This window comes from Electrona antarctica, assembly GCF_951216825.1.
Source record: "Electrona antarctica genome assembly, chromosome: 2".
NCBI classification, from domain to species: Eukaryota; Metazoa; Chordata; class Actinopteri; order Myctophiformes; family Myctophidae; genus Electrona; species Electrona antarctica.
The window spans coordinates 34,648,991-34,674,962 of record NC_136807.1 but is presented as its reverse complement, the minus strand read 5'-3'; the positions used below and the strand labels follow the sequence as shown (position 1 = coordinate 34,674,962).

At 41.9% G+C, this 25,972-nt stretch overlaps 1 protein-coding gene across 1 annotated transcript in view; it reads left to right on the top strand.

Annotated features, from left to right (window-relative positions):
* Positions 1 to 25,972, top strand: part of LOC306917440 (plexin-A1-like) — a 240,816-nt gene that overhangs the window by 168,540 nt on the left and 46,304 nt on the right. Inside the window, exon 14 of the mRNA XM_079495664.1 lies at positions 22,680 to 22,823. Within this exon, the coding sequence (XP_079351790.1) occupies positions 22,680 to 22,823 (144 nt within the window). The remainder of the gene's footprint in view (positions 1 to 22,679; positions 22,824 to 25,972) is intronic.

The window sequence follows — 25,972 nt, the reverse complement described above, 5'->3', positions numbered from 1 at the left end:
GGCCGACTTTATCAATGCATTGATAACGTATATATACACAAAACAGTATCAATAATAGTCAAAATAGCAGTGTTAAAATCATAATGTACATTTTTCTCTTCCTAGAAAAGTAGAGTCAAAAGTACAATTCCATTAAGAAAGTACTCAAGTTACTTTGTGTGCACCACTGAATATTATCTATTGAAAATAATACACATCTTTGCATATATGCCTAATGTTTTTTTAAGCAGGGTCTGCAAACCAATTCCATATCATTTTTGGGGTTCTTTGACATGAAAATGTTTGAGCACCACTGGTCTATATCACCCTACCTTTACACGGTCATGGCCTCCCATCCACACGCCTTGCACTCCTTTTGGAGAGTGAGCTGTTATCAAACCTTTAACAAACGTCTCCTGATGTGCGTCACTTATTGATACCAGGTTTCCACACAGGGCCAAACAGTTTTGCTACAGGAGGAGGATATAAAGAGGCAAGATAAACCATAATACATGACATACATACATACATACATACATACATTGTATTATGTGTTCTGTATTTCAACTTACCTCTGCAGCAGCCCAATTCAAGTGTTGTGCAACATATTTGTAACATCGACCGTCATGAATCTTCCATCCAGCTGGACATGTTGGCCGACATTTTGCTGAAATAATAATGGAATAAAAAAACAATCCTAAATCCACGGCAGTAATGAGCTTATGCGTAATGAGTAACAAGCTTGCTGATCTGCTATTTTCAGTGCTATTCAGGTCTACCTACATGTAGCAGACTAGGGAACTAGAACCAGGTCTGATGGACATTGTACCTAAACCTGCTCAAGTAAACCTGCCCATACAATCTAGAGCTTCTATGAGACCAACTGACTAGTCCACTGTGAAAGATGAATGCATCCATATCACGCACGCACGCACGCACGCACGCACGCACGCACGCACGCACGCACGCACGCACGCACGCACGCACGCACGCACGCACGCACGCACGCACGCACGCACGCACGCACGCACGCACGCACGCACGCACGCACGCACGCACGCACGCACGCACGCACGCACGCACGCACGCACGCACGCACGCACGCACGCACGCACGCACGCACGCACGCACGCACGCACGCACGCACGCACACACACACACACACACACACACACACACACACACACACACACACACACACACACACACACACACACACACACACACACACACACACACACTCTCTCTCTCTCTCTCTCTCTCTCTCTCTCTCTCTCTCTCTCTCTCTCTCTCTCTCTCTCTCTCTCTCTCTCTCTCTCTCTCTCTCTCTCTCTCTCTCTCTCTCTCTCTCTCTCTCTCTCTCTCTCTCTCTCTCTCTCTCTCTCTCTCACCTGATGTTAGAGCCATCACAGCACAGAGAAGCAGAGTCACATGCAGCAGCCTCATGGTGACGATGAAGATGATTGCTTCAATAGAAAGAGAGAGTCAGTAGAATGATCTGTGTTGTCGACCTTGCTGTGTTGAAGAAGAGAAACTGATGCTCTTATATACAGTTTGGTTTCTCGGCTTGTGGGTGTGATGAGGACTTACACACGTGGACTGTTTGCACTGTAGGTGCACACGTACAGTACACAGATGCAGATGACATGCTGATCACTGTTGGCCTCCATGCTAATGACATGAGTTTTGGTGACGTTTAAGTTATTGTCGACACTGACTGTAAGTAACAAGTTTCCTTTGAAATTAAACAATGTCTCTGAATATTAAAGCAAACCTTGTTGAACTCACCTTATCGGCACTAAGGTATCTACTACTCTAAAGAAAGTGTCTTGCACACCTAAAGGCAACAGCAGTGGTGGAAAAGGTACTCACAAAAGTACAAACGTATTGGTATCAATGTACTTAAAGTACCAAAAGTAGAAAGTACATGCTCTTTATGCAGAATGTCTTATTTTAGTTTTCAAATGTATACAAATCTTGAAAATAGCCAATCTACAAGCTCTGCTATTTTCAAATGGCCAAAAAGTGGTTTTGTAATAATAATAATAATAATAACAATAATAATAATAATCTACAAGGTAACTAGTAACTAAAGCTGTCAAATAAATGTAGTGGAGTAAAAGTACAATATTTGTTATTGCATATTGGAAATACTCAACTAAAGTAAAAATACTTCCAAACTGTACTTACGTACTGTACTAAAGTACAGACCAACCAGGGGATAGCCCGATGAAGGTCTTCCAGACCCCCCAAAATACAATTTTAGCATGAATCATCCATTGGAACACTGTTAAATAGGTCAAAGAAACATACCTTCACCCGGCCATGATATCGATAAATGCACCAAGTCTCTGTACACACATTCACGTAACTCCAGAACCGTTTTCCCCACCAACTTCAAATTCGACACACACGTTCCACACCCCCACCCGGTGTACAGTCCGCTGGATAGCCGGTTGTCCAGAACCAGCACAAAAGCCTCTGCCCGGCTCTGGACCTCATCACCGCTATATGTCCAAATATGGAGCTGGCCTGTTCTGACATCATTCTGATATCTGCATATTTCCATATTTGGGCATGCCTGACAAAGAACTCCAAATATGGACAGAAAGTGTCCAGGATCCACGTGTAGTTTCTCAAAGAAAAATAAAACATGGATATCAGATGAAAAAAAATATATACAGTATAATCTTATTTATTTTAAACTTTCAATAACATTGCTTTAATTTTACTTAATTTTGGATTATAGTGATATCAATACTAAATCATGGTCTGTGTAATAGGTGTCTCTATGTATAATTGTATGTATGTAATTTGTAAGTTGTGTTACTTGTGTTACTTGGGTCGTTTGATGCGTATGTCCCGTAGCAGCATATGACGTGATGAAGATATGTACCAATGCCAGGGTATAACTGGCTTTCGATGGTGACGTAATGTTGATATGTTTCAGTGTCGGGTGGATTAAAGGTAATGCCCCTATGTATACATGTATGTAACCTGACACCACTGCTATATCAAGCACAAAATAATCATTACGTCATACGCAGCCACGGACATACGGATCGGAGCACCGGACAAAAAACATTACTTGCACGCTCTGCTTGCGCAAGTAATAACTGGGTGGGCTTGCATCGTGTGCTATTGATTTTTTAACCAACACCCTTTATGTATGTGTGTTGGTTAAAAGAAATATTGAACCAATGAAAAGTATTAAAAAGCGCTTCAGCCATAACCTCCTAACTCCACATGAGCTGGATGTTTGTTTGGAGTTAGGTGGTTTTTTCCCAACAGCAGAGATATCCTACTCGATTAGAGGTTAGAATAGTGGGCTTGAGACCTTTGACCTCTACTCAACAGCGCTTACTACACAATAATTGTTAAAACTATGGTACCAAATTCGTAATGAGTTATATTTCATTACTAAGAGGCACTCATAGCTTTTTTTACAGTATCGCTACAGACTTCATAACCTTTCCGTTCTGCCCCAGAAATCATCTTGACTTGAATACACGCTGTAGGCTGGGTGACGGGTCCCTCGTCTCTGCGTGTTTATGCCAGGGGGTTGTACTGTTTAACTTCTCAAACACGACTGAATGATTATTGACTCTACTTAATTAATATTTCCCACAGGAACATCATTATCATGAATGAACCAAAAATCCAAAAGACCAAATCCTACAGTGAGACTGCTTTTAGTTCATAATATGTGCCCCCAGACCCTCTGTAGCCTCCCAATCCCATCCACTGCATTTTTTTAAAGCCCATTTAACCCATTTAGGCCTGACGTAAGTTTTCAGTGGTGCTCAATATTTCATGTCAAGGACGACCAAAATTATATGTATTTGGCCGGGGACCCCCATTTGAAAATATGTTGTTCCAGGGACCCCCCAGAAGCAAAGATTTGAGTTAAAAAACGTTCGCTCTGAAAGAATATATATTCAAGAATCACAGATTTGCGCCACATTTTCACGGTTTAAAAAAAAATAGCAGATCTACAAGCTATGAGCTTGTAGATCTGCTATTTTTCAACAGCTAAAGCATAACATAATTCTTAAAACACCAAACGGGGTTCCCGCCCCAAAATGGGTTAAAACAACAGCGTTGAACCATAGTGCTGTACACTCAGCACTAACAAAATACAAAGAGTAAAACAATGAACAACAGACAGGGGGAAGAAACACAGACCACAACAGTGGTAAAGTTAAAAGGAAGGAAGCTAAATGATAGTTTGGTTGGCTTGGAAGCATTGTGCAATGGTTTATATAGGATGAGTAGTCTTTATAAATGTATTATGGATCGGCATTTGTACCTTTTTTGTAAATGTGTAACCTTTGCAGTGTGGGGGGATAACCACGGTTGAACGTCTATGTCATATCAATAAATAAAGGTGCAGACAGTCCTACTCGTGAGCAGTTCATGTATTTTAAAATATTGTACGAGGAACAATTATAGTTTATATTTAAGTGATTTATTCTATTACTATTGTAAACCTTTTTACCGGTATGGTATGGTTTGACATGTGACAGTTAATACATGTGACAAGTTTATAGTCATTGACTATATAATCACCTTGGGATGTTTAACCCCAGGAACATGTGAGAATGTCCTGTACATTCAAACAATGTTGCTTGAACATCAAACATAATTTCCTATTCAAGCTTAAGGGGGGGTTGAAGGTATTTTTTTTATTGCAAAGTGTGGTTGCCGCAATCGCTTATAGGCTCCTCTCACTAATGTTGCCAGGCAATTACAATGTCACATCACCCCTGTGATCATGTGTAAGTAATTTAAGGGGATTTATCCCCCCAAAAAACATTTTTCTGCAACCAACGGTTACACTTTTTGCATTTGCGCGCCCCCTATGGATGAAAATCCCCTATGGATGAAAATGGAATTACTTTTAGCTCTTGGTTGATTAAACCATCCGCGACATCTGATTCAAATTTGGGGTGGATTGGACGTTTGGTTCATGATTTGTGGTATTCTTTGTAAAATAGGCCCCTCCCACTAACTTCGGAAGCCAATTATGGCCGAACGATACGAACTATCAATATTCTGCCTGTGGTGTTTTAATCGGATCGGTCCGGAGATCATGTGTACCGATTTTTGAGACCGACTAGCCCTGGTCCAGATTGTTAGAGTGACACCTCCTAGCCCTGGTCCAGAGTGTTAGAGTGACACCTCCTAGCCCTGGTCCAGAGTGACACCCTCCTAGCCCTGGTCCAGAGTGACACCTCCTAGCCCTGGTCCAGAGTGACACCTCCTAGCCCTGGTCCAGAGTGTTAGAGTGACACCTCCTAGCCCTGGTCCAGAGTGTTAGAGTGACACCTCCTAGCCCTGGTCCAGAGTGTTAGAGTGACACCCTCCTAGCCCTGGTCCAGAGTGTTAGAGTGACACCCTCCTAGCCCTGGTCCAGAGTGACACCCTCCTAGCCCTGGTCCAGAGTGACACCTCCTAGCCCTGGTCCAGAGTGACACCTCCTAGCCCTGGTCCAGAGTGACACCTCCTAGCCCTGGTCCAGAGTGTTAGAGTGACACCTCCTAGCCCTGGTCCAGAGTGACACCTCCTAGCCCTGGTCCAGAGTGACACCTCCTAGCCCTGGTCCAGAGTGTTAGAGTGACACCTCCTAGCCCTGGTCCAGAGTGTTAGAGTGACACCTCCTAGCCCTGGTCCAGAGTGACACCTCCTAGCCCTGGTCCAGAGTGTTAGAGTGACACCCTCCTAGCCCTGGTCCAGAGTGACACCTCCTAGCCCTGGTCCAGAGTGTTAGAGTGACACCTCCTAGCCCTGGTCCAGAGTGTTAGAGTGACACCTCCTAGCCCTGGTCCAGAGTGTTAGAGTGACACCTCCTAGCCCTGGTCCAGAGTGACACCTCCTAGCCCTGGTCCAGAGTGACACCCTCCTAGCCCTGGTCCAGAGTGACACCTCCTAGCCTTGGTCCAGAGTGACACCTCCTAGCCCTGGTCCAGAGTGTTAGAGTGACACCTCCTAGCCCTGGTCCAGAGTGTTAGCGAGTTCTCTCTAATGCCCTGCCAGTCGCTCCTCTGCTGCACATGGACACAACATGAAAGTGACAGTGCAGTGTTTGGTCACACTGACACAGACACATTGTGAGCTTGTACGTAGATCTGCTATTTTCAAAAGATATCCAAAAGATATTTTATACATTTGAAAACTCAGAACATTCTACATAGTGAGTGCTTTCTACTTTTGGTACTTTAAGAACAGTTTGATACCGATACTTTTACTAAAGTACATTTTTAATTCTAGACTTTTACTTGTAACAGATCTATAGTATTTCTACATTGCAGTATTGATACTTTTACTTAAGTAAACATTTTGAGTACTTTTCCCACCACTGATTATAATGACTAGTGTCCCACTACAGTCTGACTTTGACTACTCTTTTTTTCTACCCTTTTTTAACATTAATTGTGATTTATTAATTAATTTAATTGAACCCTCCATTTGTAAAGTACAATATTTTATTGTTCAGTTTGATCTGTTACTGTATATTTCATGCCGTGGTTACAGTTAGGCATAGTGTTAGTGAGGTTAAGCTTAGGTTTAGGCATAGTGTTAGTGAGGTTAAGCTTAGGTTTAGGCTAGGGATGCCAAACGACTCATATTTGGCCAATCGATAAATCGAGGCCGCAAATCGACGAGTCGATCGACTTTTTTTCCTATTTATTTTCCATTATTTTTTATTTTTTTATTTTTGTTGTTGCTGCGCAGCAGTTGAGGAGAACGCAACTATGCATTCCTTTAAGCAACACAACTTCTGCAGCTGCATCCATATGTTTAGAATTTGCATCAATGATCAAAGCCCAATAATAAAAAATAAACTTTATTTTGTAAACAACGACACTGAAGGAGCAGCGGCGCTATCGGCTGCTATGCTATCAGCTAGTCCCAACTTTCAAGTGTCTGCAGCAGCCTGTCACAAGTCCCGTAATGAACTGATACGGGACGCACGTTGTTCCGTATTTTAATGTCGGGTCGGGGAATAAATACAGTATGAATGACGGCGGGATTTATTTGACAACGCTGTCCTGCTTTCTTCACGAGAAGAGAAGAGCGCTCACAGCTCAGAACAGAGCGGACCTGTCTTTGAGCGTGAGCAATGCGAACCTGGGGTCTGGGGGCTCAGAGCTGCAGCCATTGGCTCATGATACGAGCACACGACCAATGGGACAGAGCATTCAGTGTTGCTAAGATACCCTTCCCCTTCACCCCACACCCTTGGACGATGGCGCTCTAACTGCAGCCAGGGCAAAAATAAAAAATAAAATAAAAACGATTTTTCGACTCATACGTTTTTGAGTCGCGGAAGGCATGAGTCGAAAATCGAGTCGATTTTCAACTTTTTTCAACATCCCTAGTTTAGGCATAGTGTTAGTGAGGTTAAGCTTAGGTTTAGGCATAGTGTTTGAGGTCAGAGTTTGAGGTGAGGGTTAAGGTTAGGTTTAGACATAGTTTTACGGAGCTTGTAAATGTTCATTTGTTAATTACATTGTCTTCTTTCTCTCAAGTTCTGTCTTCCATGTTTCTATGGCTTTTTGTGCATATTGTTCTTATTGCTTCTTGCTTTTGCTTCTTGCTTTTGCTTCTTGCTTTGAAGTAAATACAACCATTGAACATACAAGGTTGCTCATCAGTTTGATTGCTATCTCTATATCTACTGTACAGTACATAGACGGTAAATTAATTATAGATCAAATGACAGAGAACAGTGATCTATGTTGTGCTTTATGTGAAGTTGTGGAAGAATACATTAAAACATAGGTATAAAATACACACTGAATCACACTGGCTTGTTTCAATATCACATTTATTTTGTCTTTTATTGATGCAAGAAAAGAATGAAGCATTTCCTGTTCCTCTTATTATCAGCATTAGATGAAAGATGAACACGAAATGTCACTACTTCCAGTTAATATTCCTGCAAAGCAGTATAGTAGCTAAGACAGATTGATTTTCATGGATAAATACACGCACGCACACAAGCACACACGCACACACACATGCACACATGCACAATTATTTTCTAACATTGGTGTTATGATTTGGATGTAAAGTGATGGATTCCATTATAAACATTGATCCATACTGACTGTGGCTGATCTGATCTATCAGATACTTTGGTAGGAAATCAGATGTCATTCAGATGTCACTTTTCGTTCAAAACATATTAAGCTGCTGAGTACATCTGATGCGATGTACCGCCCAAATCCTATTCTGTGTCAATGTGTGTGTGTACAGTGTATATGTGTGTGTATCTAGTCGATGTGTTTAGTGGAGGGGCCTCACACAGACAGATGATAGTGCATAATTGCAGTTCAGATCGTCCCATGTACCAAATCGACCTGTAAAGATAGAAAGATTATACGTTACATGCTTATACATTACATTTTTCATACCTTTCGTGCACGCTGCCAGTAGGCCATGGAAGACGGTCCACCCCTGAATTCCTTATATTACACAATATGACACAACTCCCCAGACAGGCCATGCCCATATCTGCCTAACTCGATTTTCCACCATTTTGCATTTTCTGTAAAACACACTTTTTGCTACTCCTCCCAAATCAGTACACATTATCTCTGGGGTCATGTGATGAACATATATCATGCATCATGTTTTATACCTTTGAAATGTCCATACATCTGCATACAGTCTTGGTTGCCAAAATTATTTGGTTCACCTGCGGCCCACCCTGTATATGTCACCTTGGTACCATCACTCCAGAGCCAGAGCCCTTCCTAGAGGACAGCAGAGAGGAAGATAAACAGTGGTGGGCAACGTACTCAACGCCACTTCTTGTATAGATACTCCTGGTAAAATATTATAGTGAAAGTTGCTCAGTCACATAATGGCCTACTTTAGTCAAAGTGCTGGAGTGTTTATTTATTTATTATTTAAGTACACATTCAATTTTGTTAAATAACATTTCTGGTCATGACTGGTATGGCCGACTTTATCAATGCATTGATAACGTATATATACACAAAACAGTATCAATAATAGTCAAAATAGCAGTGTTAAAATCATAATGTACATTTTTCTCTTCCTAGAAAAGTAGAGTCAAAAGTACAATTCCATTAAGAAAGTACTCAAGTTACTTTGTGTGCACCACTGAATATTATCTATTGAAAATAATACACATCTTTGCATATATGCCTAATGTTTTTTTAAGCAGGGTCTGCAAACCAATTCCATATAATTTTTGGGGTTCTTTGACATGAAAATGTTTGAGCACCACTGGTCTATATCACCCTACCTTTACACGGTCATGGCCTCCCATCCACACGCCTTGCACTCCTTTTGGAGAGTGAGCTGTTATCAAACCTTTAACAAACGTCTCCTCATGTGCGTCACTTATTGATACCAGGTTTCCACACAGGGCCAAACAGTTTTGCTACAGGAGGAGGATATAAAGAGGCAAGATAAACCATAATACATGACATACATACATACATACATGTATACATACATACATACATACATACATACATACATACATACATACATACATACACACACACACACACACACACACACATACATACATACATACATACATACATACATACATACATACATACATACATACATACATACATACATACATACATACATACACAGTTTATGCTTAAGGTATTATGTGTTCTGTATTTCAACTTACCTCTGCAGCAGCCCAAGTCAAGTGTTTTGCAACATATTTGTAACAGCGACCGTCATCAATCTTCCATCCAGCTGGACATGTTGGCCGACATTTTGCTGAAATAATAATGGAATAAAAAAACAATCCTTAATCCACGGCAGTAATGAGCGACAAGCTTGCTGATCTGCTATTTTCAGTGCTATTCAGGTCTACCTACATGTAGCAGACTGGAGAACTAGAACCAGGTCTGATGGACATTGTACCTAAACCTGCTCAAGTAAACCTGCCCATACAACCTAGAGCTTCTATGAGACCTAGTGACTAGTCCACTGTGAAAGATGAATGCATCCATATCACACACACACACACACACACACACACACACACACACACACTCACTCACTCACTCACTCACTCACTCACTCACTCACTCACTCACTCACTCACTCACTCACTCACTCACTCACTCACTCACTCACTCACTCACTCTCTCTCTCTCTCTCACCTGATGTTAGAGCCATCACAGCACAGAGAAGCAGAGTCACATGCAGCAGCCTCATGGTGACGATGAAGATGCTTGCTTCAATAGAAAGAGAGAGTCAGTAGAATGATCTGTGTTGTCGACCTTGCTGTGTTGAAGAAGAGAAACTGATGCTCTTATATACAGTTTGGTTTCTCAGCTTGTGGGTGTGATGAGGACTTACACACGTGGACTGTTTGCACTGTAGGTGCACACGTACAGTACGCAGATGCAGATGACATGCTGATCACTGTTGGCCTCCATGCTAATGACATGAGTTTTGGTGACGTTTCAGTTATTGTCGACACTGACTGTAAGTAACAAGTTTCCTTTGAAATTAAACAATGTCTCTAAATATTAAAGCAAACCTTGTTGAACTCACCTTATCGGCACTAAGGTATCTACTACTCTAAAGAAAGTGTCTTGCACACCTAAAGGCAACAGCAGTGGTGGAAAAGGTACTCACAAAAGTACAAACGTATTGGTATCAATGTACTTAAAGTACCAAAAGTAGAAAGTACATGCTCTTTATGCAGAATGTCTTATTTTAAGTTTTCAAATGTATACAAATCTTGAAAATAGCCAATCTACAAGCTCTGCTATTTTCAAATGGCCAAAAAGTGGTTTTGTAATAATAATAATAACAACAATAATAATAATAATCTACAAGGTAACTAGTAACTAAAGCTGTCAAATAAATGTAGTGGAGTAAAAGTACAATATTTGGTATTGCATATTGGAAATACTCAACTAAAGTAAAAATACTTCCAAACTGTACTTACGTACTGTACTAAAGTACAGACCAACCAGGGGATAGCCCGATGAAGGTCTTCCAGACCCCCCAAAATACCATTTTAGCATGAATCATCCATTGGAACACTGTTAAATAGGTCAAAGAAAAATACCTTCACCCGCCCATGATATCTATCTATAAATGCACCAAGTCTCTGTACACACATTCACGTAACTCCAGAACCGTTTTCCCCACCAACTTCAAATTCGACACACACGTTCCACACCCCCACCCGGTGTACAGTCCGCTGGATAGCCGGTTGTCCAGAACCAGCACAAAAGCCTCTGCCCGGCTCTGGACCTCATCACCGCTATATGTCCAAATATGGAGCTGGCCTGTTCTGACATCATTCTGATATCTGCATATTTCCATATTTGGGCATGCCTGACAAAGAACTCCAAATATGGACAGAAAGTGTCCAGGATCCACGTGTAGTTTCTCAAAGAAAAATAAAACATGGATATCAGATGAAAAAAAATATATACAGTATAATCTTATTTATTTTAAACTTTCAATAACATTGCTTTAATTTTACTTAATTTTGGATTATAGTGATATCAATACTAAATCATGGTCTGTGTAATAGGTGTCTCTATGTATAATTGTATGTATGTAATTTGTAAGTTGTGTTACTTGTGTTACTTGGGTCGTTTGATGCGTATGTCCCGTAGCAGCATATGATGTGATGAAGATATGTACCAATGCCAGGGTATAACTGGCTTTCGATGGTGACGTAATGTTGATATGTTTCAGTGTCGGGTGGATTAAAGGTAATGCCCCTATGTATACATGTATGTAACCTGACACCACTGCTATATCAAGCACAAAATAATCATTACGTCATACGCAGCCACGGACATACGGATCGGAGCACCGGACAAAAAACATTACTTGCACGCTCTGCTTGCGCAAGTAATAACTGGGTGGGCTTGCATCGTGTGCTATTGATTTTTTAACCAACACCCTTTATGTATGTGTGTTGGTTAAAAGAAATATTGAACCAATGAAAAGTATTAAAAAGCGCTTCAGCCATAACCTCCTAACTCCACATGAGCTGGATGTTTGTTTGGAGTTAGGTGGTTTTTTCCCAACAGCAGAGATATCCTACTCGATTAGAGGTTAGAATAGTGGGCTTGAGACCTTTGACCTCTACTCAACAGCGCTTACTACACAATAATTGTTAAAACTATGGTACCAAATTCGTAATGAGTTATATTTCATTACTAAGAGGCACTCATAGCTTTTTTTACAGTATCGCTACAGACTTCATAACCTTTCCGTTCTGCCCCAGAAATCATCTTGACTTGAATACACGCTGTAGGCTGGGTGACGGGTCCCTCGTCTCTGCGTGTTTATGCCAGGGGGTTGTACTGTTTAACTTCTCAAACACGACTGAATGATTATTGACTCTACTTAATTAATATTTCCCACAGGAACATCATTATCATGAATGAACCAAAAATCCAAAAGACCAAATCCAAAGATTTGAGTTAAAAAACGTTCGCTCTGAAAGAATATATATTCAAGAATCACAGATTTGCGCCACATTTTCACGGTTTAAAAAAAATCTACAAGCTATGAGCTTGTAGATCTGCTATTTTTCAACAGCTAAAGCATAACATAATTCTTAAAACACCAAACGGGGTTCCCGCCCCAAAATGGGTTAAAACAACAGCGTTGAACCATAGTGCTGTACACTCAGCACTAACAAAATACAAAGAGTAAAACAATGAACAACAGACAGGGGGAAGAAACACAGACCACAACAGTGGTAAAGTTAAAAGGAAGGAAGCTAAATGATAGTTTGGTTGGCTTGGAAGCATTGTGCAATGGTTTATATAGGATGAGTAGTCTTTATAAATGTATTATGGATCGGCATTTGTACCTTTTTTGTAAATGTGTAACCTTTGCAGTGTGGGGGGATAACCACGGTTGAACGTCTATGTCATATCAATAAATAAAGGTGCAGACAGTCCTACTCGTGAGCAGTTCATGTATTTTAAAATATTGTACGAGGAACAATTATAGTTTATATTTAAGTGATTTATTCTATTACTATTGTAAACCTTTTTACCGGTATGGTATGGTTTGACATGTGACAGTTAATACATGTGACAAGTTTATAGTCATTGACTATATAATCACCTTGGGATGTTTAACCCCAGGAACATGTGAGAATGTCCTGTACATTCAAACAATGTTGCTTGAACATCAAACATAATTTCCTATTCAAGCTTAAGGGGGGGTTGAAGGTATTTTTTTTATTGCAAAGTGTGGTTGCCGCAATCGCTTATAGGCTCCTCTCACTAATGTTGCCAGGCAATTACAATGTCACATCACCCCTGTGATCATGTGTAAGTAATTTAAGGGGATTTATCCCCCCAAAAAACATTTTTCTGCAACCAACGGTTACACTTTTTGCATTTGCGCGCCCCCTATGGATGAAAATCCCCTATGGATGAAAATGGAATTACTTTTAGCTCTTGGTTGATTAAACCATCCGCGACATCTGATTCAAATTTGGGGTGGATTGGACGTTTGGTTCATGATTTGTGGTATTCTTTGTAAAATAGGCCCCTCCCACTAACTTCGGAAGCCAATTATGGCCGAACGATACGAACTATCAATATTCTGCCTGTGGTGTTTTAATCGGATCGGTCCGGAGATCATGTGTACCGATTTTTGAGACCGACTAGCCCTGGTCCAGATTGTTAGAGTGACACCTCCTAGCCCTGGTCCAGAGTGTTAGAGTGACACCTCCTAGCCCTGGTCCAGAGTGACACCCTCCTAGCCCTGGTCCAGAGTGACACCTCCTAGCCCTGGTCCAGAGTGACACCTCCTAGCCCTGGTCCAGAGTGTTAGAGTGACACCTCCTAGCCCTGGTCCAGAGTGTTAGAGTGACACCTCCTAGCCCTGGTCCAGAGTGTTAGAGTGACACCCTCCTAGCCCTGGTCCAGAGTGTTAGAGTGACACCCTCCTAGCCCTGGTCCAGAGTGACACCCTCCTAGCCCTGGTCCAGAGTGACACCTCCTAGCCCTGGTCCAGAGTGACACCTCCTAGCCCTGGTCCAGAGTGACACCTCCTAGCCCTGGTCCAGAGTGTTAGAGTGACACCTCCTAGCCCTGGTCCAGAGTGACACCTCCTAGCCCTGGTCCAGAGTGACACCTCCTAGCCCTGGTCCAGAGTGTTAGAGTGACACCTCCTAGCCCTGGTCCAGAGTGTTAGAGTGACACCTCCTAGCCCTGGTCCAGAGTGACACCTCCTAGCCCTGGTCCAGAGTGTTAGAGTGACACCCTCCTAGCCCTGGTCCAGAGTGACACCTCCTAGCCCTGGTCCAGAGTGTTAGAGTGACACCTCCTAGCCCTGGTCCAGAGTGTTAGAGTGACACCTCCTAGCCCTGGTCCAGAGTGTTAGAGTGACACCTCCTAGCCCTGGTCCAGAGTGACACCTCCTAGCCCTGGTCCAGAGTGACACCCTCCTAGCCCTGGTCCAGAGTGACACCTCCTAGCCTTGGTCCAGAGTGACACCTCCTAGCCCTGGTCCAGAGTGTTAGAGTGACACCTCCTAGCCCTGGTCCAGAGTGTTAGCGAGTTCTCTCTAATGCCCTGCCAGTCGCTCCTCTGCTGCACATGGACACAACATGAAAGTGACAGTGCAGTGTTTGGTCACACTGACACAGACACATTGTGAGCTTGTACGTAGATCTGCTATTTTCAAAAGATATCCAAAAGATATTTTATACATTTGAAAACTCAGAACATTCTACATAGTGAGTGCTTTCTACTTTTGGTACTTTAAGAACAGTTTGATACCGATACTTTTACTAAAGTACATTTTTAATTCTAGACTTTTACTTGTAACAGATCTATAGTATTTCTACATTGCAGTATTGATACTTTTACTTAAGTAAACATTTTGAGTACTTTTCCCACCACTGATTATAATGACTAGTGTCCCACTACAGTCTGACTTTGACTACTCTTTTTTTCTACCCTTTTTTAACATTAATTGTGATTTATTAATTAATTTAATTGAACCCTCCATTTGTAAAGTACAATATTTTATTGTTCAGTTTGATCTGTTACTGTATATTTCATGCCGTGGTTACAGTTAGGCATAGTGTTAGTGAGGTTAAGCTTAGGTTTAGGCATAGTGTTTGAGGTCAGAGTTTGAGGTGAGGGTTAAGGTTAGGTTTAGACATAGTTTTACGGAGCTTGTAAATGTTCATTTGTTAATTACATTGTCTTCTTTCTCTCAAGTTCTGTCTTCCATGTTTCTATGGCTTTTTGTGCATATTGTTCTTATTGCTTCTTGCTTTTGCTTCTTGCTTTTGCTTCTTGCTTTGAAGTAAATACAACCATTGAACATACAAGGTTGCTCATCAGTTTGATTGCTATCTCTATATCTACTGTACAGTACATAGACGGTAAATTAATTATAGATCAAATGACAGAGAACAGTGATCTATGTTGTGCTTTATGTGAAGTTGTGGAAGAATACATTAAAACATAGGTATAAAATACACACTGAATCACACTGGCTTGTTTCAATATCACATTTATTTTGTCTTTTATTGATGCAAGAAAAGAATGAAGCATTTCCTGTTCCTCTTATTATCAGCATTAGATGAAAGATGAACACGAAATGTCACTACTTCCAGTTAATATTCCTGCAAAGCAGTATAGTAGCTAAAACAGATTGATTTTCATGGATAAATACACGCACGCACACAAGCACACACGCACACACACATGCACACATGCACAATTATTTTCTAACATTGGTGTTATGATTTGGATGTAAAGTGATGGATTCCATTATAAACATTGATCCATACTGACTGTGGCTGATCTGATCTATCAGATACTTTGGTAGGAAATCAGATGTCATTCAGATGTCACTTTTCGTTCAAAACATATTAAGCTGCTGAGTACATCTGATGCGATGTACCGCCCAAATCCTATTCTGTGTCAATGTGTGTGTGTACAGTGTATATGTGTGTGTATCTAGTCGATGTGTTTAGTGGAGGGGCCTCACACAGACAGATGATAGTGCATAATTGCAGTTCAGATCGTCCCATGTACCAAATCGACCTGTAAAGATAGAAAGATTATACGTTACATGCTTATACATTACATTTTTCATACCTTTCGTGCACGCTGCCAGTAGGCCATGGAAGACGGTCCACCCCTGAATTCCTTATATTACACAATATGACACAACTCCCCAGACAGGCCATGCCCATATCTGCCTAACTCGATTTTCCACCATTTTGCATTTTCTGTAAAACACACTTTTTGCTACTCCTCCCAAATCAGTACACATTATCTCTGGGGTCATGTGATGAACATATATCATGCATCATGTTTTATACCTTTGAAATGTCCATACATCTGCATACAGTCTTGGTTGCCAAAATTATTTGGTTCACCTGCGGCCCACCCTGTATATGTCACCTTGGTACCATCACTCCAGAGCCAGAGCCCTTCCTAGAGGACAGCAGAGAGGAAGATAAACAGTGGTGGGCAACGTACTCAACGCCACTTCTTGTATAGATACTCCTGGTAAAATATTATAGTGAAAGTTGCTCAGTCACATAATGGCCTACTTTAGTCAAAGTGCTGGAGTGTTTATTTATTTATTATTTAAGTACACATTCAATTTTGTTAAATAACATTTCTGGTCATGACTGGTATGGCCGACTTTATCAATGCATTGATAACGTATATATACACAAAACAGTATAATAGTAATAATAGTCAAAATAGCAGTGTTAAAATCATAATGTACATTTTTCTCTTCCTAGAAAAGTAGAGTCAAAAGTACAATTCCATTAAGAAAGTACTCAAGTTACTTTGTGTGCACCACTGAATATTATCTATTGAAAATAATACACATCTTTGCATATATGCCTAATGTTTTTTTAAGCAGGGTCTGCAAACCAATTCCATATCATTTTTGGGGTTCTTTGACATGAAAATGTTTGAGCACCACTGGTCTATATCACCCTACCTTTACACGGTCATGGCCTCCCATCCACACGCCTTGCACTCCTTTTGGAGAGTGAGCTGTTATCAAACCTTTAACAAACGTCTCCTCATGTGCGTCACTTATTGATACCAGGTTTCCACACAGGGCCAAACAGTTTTGCTACAGGAGGAGGATATAAAGAGGCAAGATAAACCATAATACATGACATACATACATACATACATGTATACATACATACATACATACATACATACATACATACATACATACATACATACATACACACACACACACACACATACATACATACATACATACATACATACATACATACATACATACATACATACATACATACATACATACATACATACATACATACATACATACATACACAGTTTATGCTTAAGGTATTATGTGTTCTGTATTTCAACTTACCTCTGCAGCAGCCCAAGTCAAGTGTTTTGCAACATATTTGTAACAGCGACCGTCATCAATCTTCCATCCAGCTGGACATGTTGGCCGACATTTTGCTGAAATAATAATGGAATAAAAAAACAATCCTTAATCCACGGCAGTAATGAGCGACAAGCTTGCTGATCTGCTATTTTCAGTGCTATTCAGGTCTACCTACATGTAGCAGACTGGAGAACTAGAACCAGGTCTGATGGACATTGTACCTAAACCTGCTCAAGTAAACCTGCCCATACAACCTAGAGCTTCTATGAGACCTAGTGACTAGTCCACTGTGAAAGATGAATGCATCCATATCACACACACACACACACACACACACACACACACACACACACACACACACACACACACACACACACACACACACACACACACACACACACACACACACACACTCACTCACTCACTCACTCACTCACTCACTCACTCACTCACTCACTCACTCACTCACTCACTCACTCACTCACTCACTCACTCTCTCTCTCTCTCTCACCTGATGTTAGAGCCATCACAGCACAGAGAAGCAGAGTCACATGCAGCAGCCTCATGGTGACGATGAAGATGCTTGCTTCAATAGAAAGAGAGAGTCAGTAGAATGATCTGTGTTGTCGACCTTGCTGTGTTGAAGAAGAGAAACTGATGCTCTTATATACAGTTTGGTTTCTCAGCTTGTGGGTGTGATGAGGACTTACACACGTGGACTGTTTGCACTGTAGGTGCACACGTACAGTACGCAGATGCAGATGACATGCTGATCACTGTTGGCCTCCATGCTAATGACATGAGTTTTGGTGACGTTTCAGTTATTGTCGACACTGACTGTAAGTAACAAGTTTCCTTTGAAATTAAACAATGTCTCTGAATATTAAAGCAAACCTTGTTGAACTCACCTTATCGGCACTAAGGTATCTACTACTCTAAAGAAAGTGTCTTGCACACCTAAAGGCAACAGCAGTGGTGGAAAAGGTACTCACAAAAGTACAAACGTATTGGTATCAATGTACTTAAAGTACCAAAAGTAGAAAGTACATGCTCTTTATGCAGAATGTCTTATTTTAAGTTTTCAAATGTATACAAATCTTGAAAATAGCCAATCTACAAGCTCTGCTATTTTCAAATGGCCAAAAAGTGGTTTTGTAATAATAATAATAACAACAATAATAATAATAATCTACAAGGTAACTAGTAACTAAAGCTGTCAAATAAATGTAGTGGAGTAAAAGTACAATATTTGGTATTGCATATTGGAAATACTCAACTAAAGTAAAAATACTTCCAAACTGTACTTACGTACTGTACTAAAGTACAGACCAACCAGGGGATAGCCCGATGAAGGTCTTCCAGACCCCCCAAAATACCATTTTAGCATGAATCATCCATTGGAACACTGTTAAATAGGTCAAAGAAAAATACCTTCACCCGCCCATGATATCTATCTATAAATGCACCAAGTCTCTGTACACACATTCACGTAACTCCAGAACCGTTTTCCCCACCAACTTCAAATTCGACACACACGTTCCACACCCCCACCCGGTGTACAGTCCGCTGGATAGCCGGTTGTCCAGAACCAGCACAAAAGCCTCTGCCCGGCTCTGGACCTCATCACCGCTATATGTCCAAATATGGAGCTGGCCTGTTCTGACATCATTCTGATATCTGCATATTTCCATATTTGGGCATGCCTGACAAAGAACTCCAAATATGGACAGAAAGTGTCCAGGATCCACGTGTAGTTTCTCAAAGAAAACTCTACTGTATGTATAATTGTATGTATGTAATTTGTAAGTTGTGTTACTTGTGTTACTTGGGTCGTTTGATGCGTATGTCCCGTAGCAGCATATGACGTGATGAAGATATGTACCAATGCCAGGGTATAACTGGCTTTCGATGGTGACGTAATGTTGATATGTTTCAGTGTCGGGTGGATTAAAGGTAATGCCCCTACGTATACATGTATGTAACCTGACACCACTGCTATATCAAGCACAAATTAATCATTATGTCATACGCAGCCACGGACATACGGATCGGAGCACCGGACAAAAAACATTACTTGCACGCTCTGCTTGCGCAAGTAATAACTGGGTGGGCTTGCATCGTGTGCTATTGATTTTTTAACCAACACCCTTTATGTATGTGTGTTGGTTAAAAGAAATATTGAACCAATGAAAAGTATTAAAAAGCGCTTCAGCCATAACCTCCTAACTCCACATGAGCTGGATGTTTTTTTGGAGTTAGGTGTTTTTTTCCCGACAGCAGAGATATCCTACTCGATTAGAGGTTAGAATAGTGGGCTTGAGACCTTTGACCTCTACTCAACAGCGCTTACTACACAATAATTGTTAAAACGATGGTACCAAATTCGTAATGAGTTATATTTCATTACTAAGAGGCACTCATAGCTTTTTTTACAGTATCGCTACAGACTTCATAACCTTTCCGTTCTGCCCCAGAAATCATCTTGACTTGAATACACGCTGTAGGCTGGGTGACGGGTCCCTCGTCTCTGCGTGTTTATGCCAGGGGGTTGTACTGTTTAACTTCTCAAACACGACTGAATGATTATTGACTCTACTTCATTAATATTTCCCACAGGAACATCATTATCATGAATGAACCAAAAATCCAAAAGACCAAATCCTACAGTGAGACTGCTTTTAGTTCATAATATGTGCCCCCAGACCCTCTGTAGCCTCCCAATCCCATCCACTGCATTTAACCCATTTAACCCATTTAGGTCTGACGTAAGTTTTCAGTGGTGCTCAATATTTCATGTCAAGGACGACCACAATTATATGTATTTGGCCGGGGACCCCCATTTGAAAATATGTTGTTCCAGGGACCCCCCAGAAGCAAAGATTTGAGTTAAAAAACGTTCGCTCTGAAAGAATATATATTCAAGAATCACAGATTTGCGCCACATTTTCACGGTTTAAAAAAAAATAGCAGACCTACAAGCTCTTAGCGCGGCACTCGGTGCCGCGCTAAGAGCTTGTAGATCTGCTATTTTTCAACAGCTAAAGCATAACATAATGCTTAAAACACCAAACGGGGTTCCCGCCCCCAAATGGGTTAAAACAACAGCGTTGAACCATAGTGCTGTACACTCAGTAAGCAAGTACAAAATACAAAGAGTAAAACAATGAACAACAGACAGGGGGAAGAAACACAGACCACAACAGTGGTAAAGTTAAAAGGAAGGAAGCTAAATGATAGTTTGGTTGGCTTGGAAGCATTGTGCAATGGTTTATATAGGATGAGTAGTCTTTATAAATGTATTATGGATCGGCATTTGTACCTTTTTTGTAAATGTGTAACCTTTGCAGTGTGGGGGGATAACCACGGTTGAACGTCTATGTCATATCAATAAATAAAGGTGCAGACAGTCCTACTCGTGAGCAGTTCATGTATTTTAAAATATTGTACGAGGAACAATTATAGTTTATATTTAAGTGATTTATTCTATTACTATTGTAAACCTTTTTACCGGTATATGGTATGGTTTGACATGTGACAGTTAATACATGTGACAAGTTTATAGTCATTGACTATATAATCACCTTGGGATGTTTAACCCCAGGAACATGTGAGAATGTCCTGTACATTCAAACAATGTTGCTTGAACATCAAACATAATTTCCTATTCAAGCTGAAGGGGGGGGTTGAAGGTATTTTTTTTAAGATTCAGATTTATGTCTGCTGATCCAAACTAAATATCATGTCATGTATTGCTTATGTATTACTGCCGGGGAGCATTGGTCTGGCAGCGCTCCAACATGCACTGCTCCTGTGCTTGCGGTTATGGTTATGGGTCTAATGAATGTCGGACCAATATTAGTGTCGGACTAAAGCCTGTACCCTTGCTTTCAAAAAGTTTGTATTTTCAATCGAGTGCTATAGCGCCACCCTTTGGGCAATGGCTGTGGGCTTCGTGGCATAGCCCTCTATATATAATATAGATAAACTGGGAGTTTATAGGTGGCTTCACGTGAATGACAGTGATGCCACAGTGATGCGCTCAGACTGTCCAAGGGAAGGAAGGATCCCAAAGTCAATAAGGTCCAACGAGGGTTCCCAGAACCATTCCATGCCAAGGACCCCCACATAGCCATAGCTTCTGGCTGTTCCCCCCAAGGACCCCCACATAGCCATAGCTTCTGGCTGTTCCCCCCAAGGACCCCCACATAGCCATAGCTTCTGGCTGTTCCCCCCAAAGACCCCCACATAGCCATAGCTTCTGGCTGTTCCCCCCAAGGACCCCCACATAGCCATAGCTTCTGGCTGTTCCCCCAAAGGACCCCCACATAGCCATAGCTTCTGGCTGTTCCCCCCAAGGACCCCCACATAGCCATAGCTTCTGGCTGTTCCCCCCAAGGACCCCCACATAGCCATAGCTTCTGGCTGTTCCCCCCAAGGACCCCCACATACCCATAGCTTCTGGCTGTTCCCCCCAAGGACCCCCACATAGCCATAGCTTCTGGCTGTTCCCCCCAAAGACCCCCACATAGCCATAGCTTCTGGCTGTTCCCCCCAAAGACCCCCACATAGCCATAGCTTCTGGCTGTTCCCCCCAAAGACCCCCACATAGCCATAGCTTCTGGCTGTTCCCCCCAAAGACCCCCACATAGCCATAGCTTCTGGCTGTTCCCCCCAAGGACCCCCACATAGCCATAGCTTCTGGCTGTTCCCCCCAAGGACCCCCACATAGCCATAGCTTCTGGCTGTTCCCCTCAAGGACCCCCACATAGCCATAGCTTCTGGCTGTTCCCCCCAAGGACCCCCACATAGCCATAGCTTCTGGCTGTTCCCTCCAAGGACCCCCACATAGCCATAGCTTCTGGCTGTTCCCCCCATAGCAAGATGTCTAGCTTTGTATGATGTGCATGTCAACATTACATTGTTAGTAATAATTATTATATAATGATGTATATTTTTTAATTGTTTATTTTTTACATTACCATTAACAATGACATTCCCACTCTCTCTCTCTCTCTCTCTCTCTCTCTCTCTCTCTCTCTCTCTCTCTCTCTCTCTCTCTCTCTCTCTCTCTCTCTCTCTCTCTCTCTCTCTCTCTCTCTCTCTCTCTCTCTCTCTCTCTCTCTCTCTCTCTCTCTCTCTCTCTCTCTCTCTCTCTCTCTCTCTCTCTCTCTCTCTCTCTCTCTCTCTCTCTGTCTCTCTCTCTGTCTCTCTCTCTCTCTCTCTCTCTCTGTCTCTCTCTCTCTGTCTCTCTCTCTCTGTCTCTCTCTCTGCAGGGTCGTAATCTGATCCCTGCAGCACCAGGTAACAGTCGTTTGAACTACAGCGTGTTGATCGGGGACACCCCGTGTGTTCTCACCCTGTCTGAGAGCCAGCTGCTGTGTGAATGGCCCAACCTCACCGGACAGCACAAAGTCACGGTCAGTTCCACCTCCTCTGTCTCTCTCCCTGACCCCTTCTCCCAACTGTCTCCATTAGTGACACTTTGACTGGAATTTGACTTTGCTCGACTTTCGTTGGGTGTTCCTACTTTGTGTGTGTGTGTGTGTGTGTGTGTGTGTGTGTGTGTGTGTGTGTGTGTGTGTGTGTGTGTGTGTGTGTGTGTGTGTGTGTGTGTGTGTGTGTGTGTGTGTGTGCGTTCGTTCGTGCGCGCACGTCAAATATCTATCAGACAATTAAATAAAATCACACCCGTGTGAACTGAGTGGTGCAACGACTCAGTTCAGTGACGTCACATACTAACCATAGCAACCATGCTTGTTTTTTTGGTACGAACAAACACGGAACACGGGTACACGGGTACAAAGCCAGTCGTTGGAGTGGTTTGCACCACTCAAAAAAAATTACGTGAAATATTACGTCACATAACATCATTCAGACTGTAGACTATTAGACATAACATCATTCAGACTGTAGACTATTAGACATAACATAATTCAGACTGTAGACTATTAGACATAACATCATTCAGACTGTAGACTATTAGACATGACATCCATTCAGACTGTAGACTATTAGACATAACATCATTCAGACTATTAGACATAACATCCATTCAGACTGTAGACTATTAGACATAACATCATTCAGACTGTAGACTATTAGACATAACATCATTCAGACTGTAGACTATTAGACATAACATCATTCAGACTGTAGACTATTAGACATAACATCATTCAGACTGTAGACTATTAGACATAACATCATTCAGACTGTAGACTATTAGACATAACATCATTCAGACTGTAGACTATTAGACATAACATCATTCAGACTGTAGACTATTAGACATAACATCCATTCAGACTGTAGACTATTAGACATAACATCCATTCAGACTGTAGACTATTAGACATAACATCATTCAGACTATTAGACATAACATCATTCAGACTGTAGACTATTAGACATAACATCATTCAGACTGTAGACTATTAGACATAACATCCATTCAGACTGTAGACTATTAGACATAACATCCATTCAGACTGTAGACTATACATTAGACACTACAACCATTCAAACACCTCTTAAATACTCTTCTCACAGCACCAATGGCAAGTTGACATTTTGTCTAGTTTTCTGTGAGCTCCCATCCCTGCCTGAGCTATGAATGAATGACATTCTGTGGATATCATTTGTAGTCATTAGTGGTCATGTCATGGGAGAGTTTACCCCAGTGTCGTTTGTTGTAAAGTCAAGAGAACTTGTCAATATCGAGCCTCGGGCTGCAATTCAGACTCAGATGCTGTCAAAATATGCCTCTCACCGAATTGACCTCAGCAGACGTTGACACACTCTACACAGTAAAGATCATTAATTCCAAAGAGTGTAGTGGGAAGGGGTGCATTTGGTTTTCTGGAGTGGGTGTCGAATAGGTCAACCCATAATGAGTCAAGCGCTCGCTCTGAATCCCTCACCGCGGTTAGCTTGAATGTCCCACAAGTACGCCCTCTGAAAATGGCCCCCTTTATAAAAGTTATCTCGGAGTGTCCCTCTGCAGTGATTTCACTATGTCTACATCCCGTTTACTCGCTGCCAGCTGTAGCCAATAAACCCAGAGAGCCACACAGTGACTCCGTCTGCATGTAATTCAATGTGATCAGTCTGATCACTCTCGGTAACTCCGCACCGGCCCGCTCCCAAGTGCAACTCTGTGTGTTTGTTTGCACGAGTTTGCACATCAACCCACGCTTGTTGAATATTTATCGGCACTCTAGTGTGTGCGCACGTCTGTCGGTGCTTACGTAGGACTGTGTGTGTGTGTGTGTGTGTGTGTGTGTGTGTGTGTGTGTGTGTGTGTGTGTGTGTGTGTGTGTGTGTGTGTGTGTGTGTGTGTGTGTGTGTGTGTGTGTGTGTGTCCGTCCTTTGGGTAGTGCTGTATAGAAGGGCACAGCTGTAGCGCTCTATTCCAAATGTAGAATGCCCTACATACAGAAGACCCCAGTGTGTGTGTGTGTGTGTGTGTGTGTGTGTGTGTGTGTGTGTGTGTGTGTGTGTGTGTGTGTGTGTGTGTGTGTGTGTGTGTGTGCGCGTGTGCGTGTGTGTGTACATGCCCTCAGATGCACAGCTGTGTGTTGGCAGCTGTGTGCGTTCTTTCCCTCGAGTTTTTCAGAAAGAAACTTGTTTGATTTGTCCCTCAGCTTTTTGCTTTTTGAAGTTTCCCTGCCTGCCCTTCACTCCACAAGCTAAACACCGCGCTGGGTGTCTCTTGTGTTTCTTCGCTGTCGGGCAGAAACCTTGTATGTCCAAAATGCTTACCTTTCAGTAAAGTCACAAGTTGTTCTTAATACTTTTCATTGGTTTAGTATACATACAACTCACAGACTTGACCAATTTAACCACTTAAACCCTCAGGTCTCAATACTAGTGACGTTTCTGTTTTCGCTGTTTTACCAGAATACAGAGGCTGAGGTTTAAGTGGTTAACTTTCACATTTATTTTCTAAAGTAGGCCTAGCTAAAATAGCAAAATAAAAACACGTCGCGATGTGACAACACTTTGTGTTAGCTTGTTAGCATCTTTTTTGTCACACTATCATAAGATTAAATAGGGCATTCATTTACAACAATACACACACACACACACACACACACACACACACACACACACACACACACACACACACACACACACACACACACACACACACACACACACACACACACACACACACACACACACATATATATGGATGATGTAAATGAGCTCACATGCAGCCATCTCTCTGGGGCAGCAGTGGCTCAGGGGTTGAGTGGCCGCCGGGTAGAGCGGACACATGTGGAACTGCAAGGTTCCCAGTTCGAACCCGGGCTCCCCCAGAGTTAATGGGTTCAAGTGTCCCTGAACCCCTGCTCCCGAGCAGGTTGGTGCCTTGCATGGTTTCCACCGCCATCGGTGATGAATGTGTGTGTGAATGGGTGAATGTAATGCATTATCTATGTAAAGCGCTGCACTATACCATGTATAGTCAGTCCAAACATGAGGGAGACCTTTGTTAATTCCATGGAGGAAATTCAGTTTAAATCCGGCTTTAAGATCATTCATTATTTAAACATTTTTAAAG